Here is a 12,389-nt window from a genome sequence, read left to right as displayed (position 1 = left end):
TTGAGTTTGAAGAAAAAGCATAGATATTGGAGCCAGACAAATTTGACTTCAAATCCTGAAATAGTCACTTACTAGTTGTATGATCTGGTATTAAATTACATAAGGAGTTTTACCTTTAGTTTTATATCTACTAGTTATAAGAAATAATTGAAATAATGCAGATAATGTGTGTAATCTCAATATAGGAAACCATTGCTATCATATTATTTGTATGTTCCTCATCTCTGTATGTACATGTAGGAATTATCACATTGTTTTAAAATTGATTGTTTGTCTTTTGTCCTTGAAGGCAGAGATGATCTTTGTAAGGCCAACTGAGCTTTGAATCCTCAACGTTTAACATACTGAAAAGCGTGTAGCAGACACTTGGCGAATGAATGCAAGGAGAAAGTCTAATAAACAATGGAAGCAGATTACTGGTGTTTCAGAAGCAGTCAAAGCTGGTCATAAAAGAGTTGAAACCTGAGTTAGAGTATAGAGAAAGAAGTAAAGATCAGAGTCTGTGATTAAGAGAAGACCTATAGCCAGGAGACTGAAGACAGCGAAGGAAGAATTGGAGAGGTAGGAAGAAAACTGGAGTAGGATTACAGAAGCCAATAGAGGAGAGAGTTTTTACATGAGGAGGTGAGTGGTATCTAGTGATGCTGGGAGGTCGATAAGAATGAGAATTGAGGGAAAACTTTGGATATAAATTTGTGGTGAGTTGGTGAGTCTGGACAGGAGCTTGGATAAATAGGGAATTAGGCCGTGGGTTTGAAAAGAGAATACAATGTGTTGGTCATCCGCTGTGTGAATTGGAATGCAAGGTAGTAGAGAAATAGTATGGTTAGATAGAACAGGTCTAGAGAAGTGTTGGAAAGGATTGGAGTTGCTAGAGAATGGTACTAGTTGAGAGTCATTCAGCTTTGGATAAAGTGTAGGAGAATGGAAGGGGGAGAGGTAGGTAGCAAGACAAGTAGTACAGTTTTAGGCTTTCTAAATCTTTATTGTTGGACTCTCTTATATAAGCTTCTTTTTTCTTCTTTTTGCCTGAGTTTTGATTTGAAGTGTTGGTAGAGCCCCATAACTGGATTCCTTGTAGAGCTAGGCTTGGAACATTGCTGTAGGATTATGGAGGTGCTTTGGACATTTCACATAGTTACTGGTAGCTTGGAATTGATCACATGCTCAGTATAGGTGACAAAACTGGGTTATAATAAACCCATGAAATTACTGTGAAAAGGAATAATCAACCAATTGAAGCACACTCAGTTCTGGAATGACATACTTACTATATTATTGCTCATAAATGTTAAATTTTTCATTTTGGAATAATTCAGTGGGAGCTAAAGGAAAAGATTATACAGATATTTGAGAATCTTTTATCTAACTTCTAAACTTGAGAAATTATTATATAGGCTATTTTTCTGACTTTTTAATGATATGAATAGTAAAATCAATAATATAAATACAAAGGAAGCATATCACTTTTCCGTCAGGTCCTAAAAATAGATTAGTTATTTTCAAAGTAAATATTATCCAAACATTTATATCATTATTTCTTTCATCAAATTTCTTTATTGTTAAGGAAAAAGAGGTCTAAAATTTCAGAACTGTTCCTGGACTGAAGATCTGGAAAGATAGTTCTGCTTATTTCAAAATTATGGAACAAGTTTGTTTGTTTCTCTCTTCTTCACTGGGTATGGGTTCTTTGTCTTTGGGGATTTTTCATGAAATGTAGAGAGGTTCTTATCTTGGGACTAGAGATTAGTATATTTTTTTCTAATTACTTTTCTTTGAGTTTATCGGTATTAGTTACCAGAAGATTTAACTCTTAGGGCTGCATATCCCAAGGCTTTTTACCAAATTATAATGATTTCCACCCCCACTTAAAAAAATAAAAAGAGGACCCAAAGGATGTTTTAACTTACCAGTAATGGTTAGTTTTTCTGGGAAGGTGGCTTAGACTAGTTTTGTGCATATATAATGATGAGCATTTGTTTATAAACCTGGGAAAAGGGAGTTACCTTTTAATGATATTGGTTTTTTTCCTCCTTAGGGTATTTGAGCTACTTGTAGTCAAGCCACTGCCTTAATGTTTTATTTTGCCTTAGCTGTAGAAAGATTTATTTCTGTCTTGAAAGTTAGTGCTTTTTCTGTTCAGGCTGAGTTATACTTTGTTTTGTTTAAATCAGGTTTTAGACTTTGAGAAAGAGAATAGCAATTTCTTGTTTCTTCATGTTTATAGCAAGGTTTATATCATAACTTCCATCCTCAAGATTTCCTTATTGTATAAAAGTCAGTCTGTTCAGATTCATGGACATGGACAATAGACTAGTGGTTACCAGAGATTAGAGGGGAGGGAGAGGGGGGATGTAGATGGGGTAAAAGGAGTCAAATATGTGGTGACAGAAAGAAATCTAACTATGGGAGGTAAACACACAATGTAAATATATATATCCCCTACTGTTAAAATGCACAGCTGAAAATTACTGGATTTCGTTAACCAATGTCACCATAAAAATAAATTAATTAATTAAAAAGAATTGAATGCTATTCAAGTGTATGTAAAAAAAATGTCAGTCTATTCATAGGACTGCCAAGTTAAGTTATTGATTAATAAGTGTGTATATGTGTGTGTATGTGTATGTTTAAATTTGTGCTGTAAATATATAGTAACATGTACCTATTCCCAAAGTTTTCAGTAACTCAGACCAAGGGAGCTTGACACTGTGATATAATTGTTGCCTTTTTTGCCTAGACTCCTACTACACTGAACTCGAGGGCTGTAATTATGTCTTTTCACTTGTGTTTTTCCAGCACCTACTGCAGTGTCTGAATATAGACTTTTTAAAATAAGTGAGTGACTGAATGAATCCATCTTTTGCTTCTACCTAGAATTTAAAATTTGTCTCATATATCATATAAAGACAGTAATGACAACATTGAGACTTTAATACTTTTAAAACTCTGAGTTCCATTGCTCGTGTATCTTCTCAGCTATAGTTTGTAGTATCTTCATCTGTAAATTGGGGAGGGGTTCACAAGTAATGTCTACTGAGTATTTCTCTGAGGAGACAGTTTGTGTCTGATATGAACTCTTGTCTCCATTAGACGATGAGCTGCTGGAGGGCTGAATCCAGCAGTGACTGGCACGTAGAAGGCAGTTTGGGAATTTTTTTTTTCCCTTTAAATAAATAGGATGAAAGTCCTTTTCAGCCCTTATGTGTTTTTATTCTTTGATCTTTATAAATAACTTGCCTAAAGTTGCTGAGGAAAATTGATGCCCATGCTGGACCAAAGTGCTAATCTGACTCACAAGGCCAGTGACCTTTGATAGTCTCCAGCCTTATTTTCTATTTCTATTATGTGGTATGTTTGAGTACCAGTACTGTCCAGTGTGGAAAGGAGGCTTGCAGAGAGTGGAAATAACAGGGAAAGTTAAGGTAAAACAAGAGTTGTCAAGAAAGTCATGTGTTGGAAGTGAGGATCCATACATTCTTCAGGGAAGTCAGGTTGAGTAGAAGATGATGTAGGGGACAGAGCTGGGTAGAGAGACTGCAGTGGACAGAGAGTTAAGTGTGAATCCAAATGATCCATGAGGGGTGAACAACCATCTCAGCCTAGATGTAATAGAGAATTCAGTAAAGAATGATTAAGAACATAAAGCAATTAAAGAAAAACACAAGATAATTAACCCAGGTTCACTCAGATTTTGGCATTGTGTAGCTAGGGTCAGGTCCTACTCCATTTCTCGTTAGATTTTTTTCCCCCTTAATAATTGTCTTGGTTCTGCCTAGCTGTAGAACTTCACAGCTTAATTTTTTCCCTTAATGCATCAAAAATGATAAATGTAAATAAAACTGTTGTTATCTACTATCTCATTTAATCTCTACCGCCTTATATTTTTTTGAGAGCTCTTTTCTCTACTGATAGACAAATATAATCAGTAAGAATATTTATGGTTCGAATTATTTTATTATGACTTGAATTTTCTCATGGTCATGTTTTGTCTTAAATTAATCATTTAACTATAGATTTTGCAAAAAATACTCAGAGTTATATTTTTATCCTATGAGGTACTCAGATTATAGTTAACACGAGAGAATTCCACTTGTGTAAATGTTCCCATTTTGAAGTGAAAGATTCTTTCAGGGAATTTATATCAAGCACAGTTAGAAAAGTTCTCAAGTGCTCTTGAAATAAACTTAAAAAGATGACTTAGACTTGCAGTAGAAATTTCCATTTTAGACTTTTAGTTACAGTCACTTGAAACTCTTGAGCCTGGTGTGTTATTCCTAGCTCAATAAACTTTAAAGGTGAAGAAGCTCATGTTTAGAGAAAATTCAATGGCAGCGGCAGTTTCTGAATCTGAGAGTTCAAGTCCCCCCTTTTGTGTCTTGCTTGGCCTCGACTAGTGGTGTCAGAACTGAAGAAGATGGTTCTAGTGGTCAGCAGCAATAGACTTTGAACCCCCATGTCTCATTCCCAGCAATAAGGGATTTATGTTTCTTTTTACCAAATGGTTACACATCATTGATATCTGAAAAGCACAAATTTGAAGCTTTTGTTTGTTTGCTTGCTTTATAAATTGCTTCATCTCTAGATTGACGGCATCAGGAGGACAGGGTCTGTCTGTCTAGTTCACTGAGGTAGTCCCAGTGCCTCACTTGGTACCTGGTACAGAATGAGTCCTTAGTAAATGTTTTTTGACTGATAGAATGCTTTATACTTATACAATATTTTAGCATATATTATTTGTGGTATAATTTTTACAGTAATTTTATGAGTGGGTTGGATAAAGTATTATTTTTAGATGAGAAAACAGATCGAGAGAGACTAAGAAGCCTTACTTGGGTAGTAGGTGGTAGAACCTGAGTCTCAAACTTAGGATTTTTTGCTTTAAGTCCAACTATTATTTTTAAAAAATACATCAGACTGTTTATTTCCTCTGAGTCTTAGTTCATCTTAGAGGGAAGGGGTGAGAAAGAGGGGGAAACTATGTTCTTCCCATCAGAAACTATTCATGAGAAAGGTAGTAGAGTACAGCCACTGGAGACAGACTGCCTGGGTTCTAATTGCAGCTCTGATACTTGCTGGCTGTGTGACCTTGGGCAAGGAAGTCCATTCAACCTTTCTCTGCCTCCCTTCCCCGATCTGCGAAATGGACACAGTAGTAGTAGTATTACACGCAAAGGATTTTTATGAGGAATAAGTTAAAGGAATTAATAAGGTTTGCTAAATAAATGAAAAATAAGAAGAATATGTATGATTACCATGAGCTAATAGAACTTAGGAAGTTATAGCACTTAAGCTTCTTGTGGTAAGAAGTTGAGCATGACTAGATTTTGTTTTATTTTGCTTCTGAGTTGCCTTAGTCTTTTGCAAGTTAACTAACCCACTCTAACTGTATTTCAGTTGCAGTTATTGTTGTCTTCCGGAGCCATTCTCTTACCTGTCTTCATTTGAAATTTTTTTTTAAAACCTCACATTTTCCAAGAAATTTGCAATTACGAATTACTTACCCCCTTTCCCTAAGAGCCTAATTATAGCTCATACTTTCCCCTATTCAGATCACATAGCCCAGATGTATATTTACTGTGAGAATTCAGTATTTATTTACAGCATGTAAACTTGCTTAGTTCTCTTATTGTTGTGTGCTTTAAAAATATATAATTAATAATAATAATGGCAGTCTTTTTTTTAGAGCTTACTATGTGTTTTACAAACATCATCTTACTTGATCCTTAAAACAACAACCAAAAAAACAAACAAACAAAAACAACTGGGGGATAAATATTGCCCTATTGAGAAATTTAAATTCAAAGAAGGTAACTGCCCCAAAGTGATACAGTTGGTTAAAGGTGAAGCCACTATTTAAACTTTGACTTTGAAGCTCAAGCTCTTAACGTCTATTTTATGCTGCCTCTGGTCTCTCCATGGAGAGTGTTGGTTTTAAAATGTTAATACCTGGAGGTCGGGTTCCAGATCAGTGAAACAAAATTTTCCTGGAGGATTTCAGAGTCCTATAAACAATTGACACTTAGTAAATCTACCTTTTGGGAGGGAAGGGTTTTTACTTATAACCATAATATTGATTTTGGTGACAGACTGTCTGAATTTTCACTTTTAAAAGTAAAGTAAAAATATATCTTCTTTTAAACATATTTTTGTTTTTTAGCTATATTAATTGATTTGGTGCATTCATGTATGACCAATAGCTGTGCTATACTGGAACCTTTCTTTTTCTGTTGTTTTATCAGATGTCTGACCTGTCTGCTTTGCTATTATATGTTGTGCTCAATCCATTTGGCAGGTATAGGTAATCTTATGTGTTATTTTTGTCTAGTAGATATAAAATTAAAGCTACTAATAGAAGGACCTCAGCAGAGCTGATTTGTTTGCTCTAGTACTTTTTTTTTTTAGTATAATCAACTTTTTCTTAATAACATTAGTCCTCAAGCACTTTGTGGCAGTGATAGTGTCATTAAATTTAAACTTTGGGTGGTATCTTAATCCTCATAGATATTTCATATCTTCTCTATCCATAGACTTGTCTATGCTATTTTTAGTTACATACTAGAATCAACTAGAATTTTATCTTATTCCCCCAAACAGAATAATTTAATAAGTAACTATTAACCTTGCTTTTTTTATTTTTAACTGTAGTACCAGAAGAAAACATTGCAACTATGAAGTATGGAGCCCAGGTTGTAAAAGGGGAGCTGAAATCTGCCTTACTAGATGGTGATACTCAAAATTATGATTTGGATCATGGATTTTCTAGGCATCCAATTGATGATGACTGCCGTTCTGGCATCGAGATTAAGCTAGGTCAGCCATCCATTATCAACCACATACGGATACTCCTGTGGGACCGGGATAGCCGGTGAGTCATTAGCATGAATTAGAGACAAACTGATAATGTGTTTGATTGAGATGGCCTAAGTTTGTGATTATTTACTTTGGTTTTACAGATTTGATGGTTTATTTCTTTGTTGTGACTTGGCTATTTCTCTTGAATTTTAGCTCTGAGAGAAGAGTTAAAAGGTATATTCCTTTTAAAAAATAGCATTTTTTTTTTTTTTTTACTTTTTCTCCGTATAAAAGTAATGAATACATGTTTATTTTGGAAAGTGTAAAAAATATAGAAAAGCACAAAGAAATAAAAATTGCTGGTTATCTCACCACCCGTATTCATTTTTGTATCTATCTAACCATTGCTTTTTCTTATGCATAGTCTCTCTCTCTCTCTCTCTCTCCCTCCCTCCCCCCCCCACACACACACCCCAAAACAGAAACTTGTAAAATCATGCATAGTTTTATGAAATAAAAATTAGATGTGTAAAAAGATAACTTGACTTTTTAGTTAATACATTGCGAATTATCCTACCCTTTAAAAAATATTCCTCTGTACCGTTACTTTTTGGATATTATAATAACTTTCAAAATGCATTTTATTTTATGGAAGAAGAAAAAGATGTTTTTTAGTGTGTGGATAAATATCATCCTCAACACAAAAGAAATTTTTGAAAAAAATTTGATTGGCTCCAGCCTAGGAATCCACCCAGTTTTACAGTAGCTTTAAGATTCTGCCTGCCTTCCTGATACTTTCACTCACTGTGGTTCTAGGGTTCAGCCATGACCGCTGAAGTACCAGAGCATTAAGGGTGACCAAGAACTGAACTGTCTCTCACATTGCTGCTTTATCATTAACCTAAACCCTCCATACCAGAAAACTGATGTACAAAGTCTCTTAGGGCCCTACTAATGTCTCTTCGAATCTGAGCATGAAAGCCTTAATAGTAGTAGTGATGATATACTGAAAATCTTGCATGTTTATTTCTCTTGTTAGCACTACGGGCCACCACTCTGACCTTTTAGGCCATTTGAGCCAAATATGAGGGAAACTTTATGAAGTGGGAGTCAGCATTTCCTGTGCATAGGTCTTTGAGGTCCCCAGGTTATCTGTTTCTTTTTTTATTAAGAATGTATTGTCTGATACATATCTTGTTGGATATAATATAATAATGTGTTGGCAAAATGGAGCTAATTCACATATTCTAAGAATCTGATTAATAATGTAATAATACTTACATAGCACTTTCATTACTTTTATGTGGTATGCACTGTTCTAAAATCTTTACATATATTCACTCATTTAATTAATAATTAGTATAAAAATAATAAAAGAAAAGGTTAGTAAGTTTGAAATTGAAAGTAGTTATCTTCTTTTCCATGATGTTAAATATTTATAGGCCACTTTGTTTTAGTATGTGTGTTACATTCACAGGGGACTTAAGTTTACCACATAGTGTTTCTTTTCTCCCAGAAGTTATCATTTTGAATGAAGGTGAAAAATTCAGAATCTTAAGCCAAAAAGATTTTGATATATGTTGTAAAATTATATCCTGCATCACTGATAACCAAGAGAGAGGTTCAATAAAAGGTTATAACCAGTTCGAGATTGAGTAATAAAATGAATGGGAGTGAGAGGACAGCAGAAAATGAGGGGATGACACAAAATAAGCCGACCTTTTCTGGTCATAACTGTTGGTTGCAGGCTGACATTTATGGTCACCTAAATCTTCTGAGATTGTTTCTGTTGATATTACAGTACAAATAATAACTGCATCTCAAATTTAAATTTGTCTTGTGACAGGGGAATATAGATTTGTTCTGTATGGGACCAGCATGTAATGGTCCAGGGTACCTGACTAGGGGAGGATGATAGGCTGTTTTTCTTATCACTAGATTATTAACTAGAAAATTTTAAGTTGAACCCAAAAGAAACACGTATTATCCCTTCACCATGTCATTTATTTTTCTGCAGGCTGCATGTATGTGTGGGATGGTAGGAGACTGGGAGGGAGTGGGAGAAAAGCTGGCCTCTGTGGGGAACCATTTGAGTTGGCTTTCCTCTTGAGAGTGTAGGGCTGAGCTCCCAGGGCAGGGAAGGCAGAGAGAGAAGGCATACCTACTTCTATTTTCTGTCCTCTTTTTGTCATGGCTTTATTAATCTGCTAATATGGTATGAGTAAGGCATCCTGGCCCTGTGTGAAAAGGAACAAACATCTTGCATGCCTCATATATGCCAAGCACCATGCTAGACCCTGGATATATGGAGGCAAATATGGCATGGGTTTTGTTCTTAAGCAGCTTGTGATCTAATAAGACAGACAGACATGCTGACAGAGAATTTCAGTACATTTTGGTGAATGCTACAGTAGAGGGATCATCTGAATTTGATTGTTTTGCAGAAAATGTAATTCTTGCATAGTGTATTTTTTGTATCTTTTAACATTTCATTGAAGTATGACTTTGTATTATTATTATATGTATTTTTCTGCCTTTTTCCTTTTGATTCATAGGTCTTATTCATATTTCATTGAAGTGTCGATGGATGAACTTGATTGGATCAGAGTGATTGATCATTCACAATATCTATGTCGTTCTTGGCAAAAGTTATATTTTCCAGCCCGTGTCTGCAGGTTAGTTCTCATGGCTAATAAATAATTTTGATATTTTTAAAAGAGATTTGGATTTTGAGAAACGGACTACACTTTTCTGTCTGCAAAATTTTCTAGAATATCAGCTACCAAACACATGCCCAGCTAAAAACTTAGGGAAACTATGAAAAATTAAGCATCTGACATGTATAGGAATAAGAAGGGATGGGGAACACTTAGAAGTGGAAATGCTTTTTTAACTGCATGCTGTGCCTTGAAAGCATTGTTACTGTTAGGGATTGCATTCTTCCCACAGAAGCCATGAGAGATATTTCTGGAGTCTTCCCTAGCAGTCCTTAGGGCCAGGAGGAGATTTTTGGATGCCATTGTGCATGTTCTGAGTATCTGTGTTTTTTTTCTAGGTCAGTGGATATCAATAGAATTTGACAGAGCAAGTATTTCCAGTGGGGTTGGGTTTAGGACAAGGGAGGCTGAGCTGGTGGGGCTCAAGGCTCATACCTTCCATTCAATCAGAGCATCTTAGCTTTTACTGTTGTTATGTATTGCAGCCCCATGCTAATTTGTTCTTAAAAAGTACTGTAAGCTACTCTTCTAATATTTCATATTCTTCCTTTAGATAAGCCATCTTTTAAACTGTGTTTCTGAAATTCTGCAAAACCTAGAATGAACTTGGGAGTTGGGAAAGGTGGTTAAAGGCCCCCAAAATTCTGTTGTGTTTTTTTCTGTTGTAATTTTCCCCTTGGAAATTACCTTTAGATATTCTTTACCTTAGAGTCAAGGGATCAAAGGCAGAGAGTGACTGGTTTGTTTAGTTAAATGTGGCAAGAAGAGAAGGGAAGGCATATGATAGGTATAAACCAGGGAGAGTATGGAGGTGGCCCCTTACCCAGTCCCCTCCCCACCCTCACCTGTGACTTTGACTGACCTCCCATTGTAGCTGATTTGAAGCAGATGGGGTACCCCACAGCACTACTCTCTTGGTCAGAAGACACCCTTATACTTATTAAACTCATGATCTGTCAGCATCGGACTAAATTCTTACTTCCTTCACAGGAACTCCACAAAACCTTTCAGCCTCTGGTACCATAAAGAATGTTGCCTACCTTTTTTTTTTAGTATGGTTATGACCAGATACAATATCATTACCCAAGGATCCTTTTGTGTGAAAATGAAGAAAATCAATTTCATTTCTCCAAAGAGAACTAAAGTGTCTCAGGTCTGGTGGTTGCTCTTTTATCAGAAAAGTTTTGAATGGATTAAATTGAGAGGGACAAGAAATTGAGTGAAGATTCTGTATCTCAGTGCTGCGTATGGATACTTTGAGAGTGACAGAGTGAAGGTGATTGAGTCTGCATCAACTCAGGTATTACTGTTGTATTGGATTAAAAATTAAGCAGTGTAACAACCAAAGCATCTGATATGGACTGAAGGGCTGTGTGTTTGTATTTCATTTGGAACAATAGGAACATGACTCCCAAAACAAATCATCGTGAATATAATACCAGCCATAATGCAGTCTTTACCCACTTTAAAATTCCCATTTTGTGGAGGGAGACATATGCCTGCAATTATGGTCTCTGGCTTTTAGAAAATATACTTACCCTTATTTATTAATGAGCATTGTATATACTCCCTTTTCTTTATTTTGTCTTTCCTGTGTAGCCTTGGCTTTGTTGGTGTAGCTTTTATGTATTGTAAAGGCTGGCTGTATTCATGATGCTAGTTTTTGTCTTGGTATAGTCAGCTCCTAGCTCTGGTCAAGAAAAATTGAGAGAGGATGGTATTAGAGATAGTGATAACAAGAAAAGGAAAGGGTCTTGATACTCTTATTAGCAAAAAAAAATTTTTTTAACTTATAACCACTTTAACATGTTATATTAATTACTACATTCCTTCATAAATTCTGCCTTTTGTAATAAATAGGTTGGAGTTTTGGTAGTATTTTAAAATGAACCTAAGAATAAGTCCTTGTTGATTATCCAAAGATGTCTTATTCTTGGTTTTTCTTATCTTTACAATCACTTATTGACTGCCTAAACAATGTTCTCAATACACCTCTTCCAGGAACTTCACAGGGCACAAAAAAATTCTTTATTTTCTTAACACATAAGCGTCCAGTTTGCACTGTGTTAGTTAATGTGTACATTTGTATGTCACCTTTGTTCTTCAGTGTCCTTCGCGTGTTTGTCTTGCTTCTGATATTAAAATGACAAGCCCTTGGAAGAAAGGAGTATAGATTCTCATCTTTTAATATTCTTGTACAGCACTCAGGCTATTATCTCATATGGGTATATACTCCATAAATATTACCAGAGGTGTCTTAGGGTGGGGTTCATGGCACTGATTAAGTCATGGAGATTGAGTCAACATTGATATGTATATATATTCATTGTTACTTTTTATCCATGTATTGGTTAAAATGTATATCAGTACTAGAAAACTCTCTGGAATGGTAAATGGTTTTGAATTGTTTGCAAAGGTTACTTTCTGTTTTTTTTTTTTTTTTCTTCAGGACACTGAATTTTGAGATTAATCCTGAAGGATGTGTCATGTATTGATGAAAGATTACATCAAATATATTGACAAAAGAAGAGATTCTCTGTGATTTGGGGTGTGAGGTTACCCAGCCCTCCCTCTGAGTCTAGGCTGGACTACATGTAAAGCATCACTGTGTAGTAGGAAAACCATGGGCTTTTGAGTTAGATAGAGCGCTTCTCAAATCTTGGTTTCATTTAATACTGGCATTGTGATCTTAACAAATTGGTACCTCTCCAAGCCCTTGTTTTTATACCAGTTAAAAACAGGAATAACAACACCCTTCATGCAGTCTGCTGTAGAGGTTTAGATGGCATAGCACATATACAAGTACTGAGCACTTTGCCTGGCCCAAAGTAGGCTCAGTAAATAGCTGTTTTTATTTTTGTTATTTTTATTATTAAA

The 12,389-nt window shown here is 35.4% G+C and overlaps 1 protein-coding gene across 4 annotated transcripts in view; it reads left to right on the top strand.

Moving 5' to 3' along the window:
- The window catches only part of BTBD9 (BTB domain containing 9), a 366,504-nt gene that overhangs the window by 44,585 nt on the left and 309,530 nt on the right, over window positions 1-12,389 (top strand). For all 4 annotated transcript variants that reach the window (XM_011354554.2, XM_011354556.2, XM_023527551.1 and 1 more), the window contains exons 5-6: window positions 6,649-6,868; window positions 9,351-9,470. In XM_011354554.2, coding sequence (XP_011352856.1) covers window positions 6,649-6,868; window positions 9,351-9,470 — 340 coding nt within the window. The remainder of the gene's footprint in view (window positions 1-6,648; window positions 6,869-9,350; window positions 9,471-12,389) is intronic.

This window comes from Pteropus vampyrus, unplaced genomic scaffold, assembly GCF_000151845.1.
Source record: "Pteropus vampyrus isolate Shadow unplaced genomic scaffold, Pvam_2.0 Scaffold18, whole genome shotgun sequence".
Classification (NCBI taxonomy): domain Eukaryota; kingdom Metazoa; phylum Chordata; class Mammalia; order Chiroptera; family Pteropodidae; genus Pteropus; species Pteropus vampyrus.
This window is presented reverse-complemented; position numbering and strand designations above follow the sequence as displayed.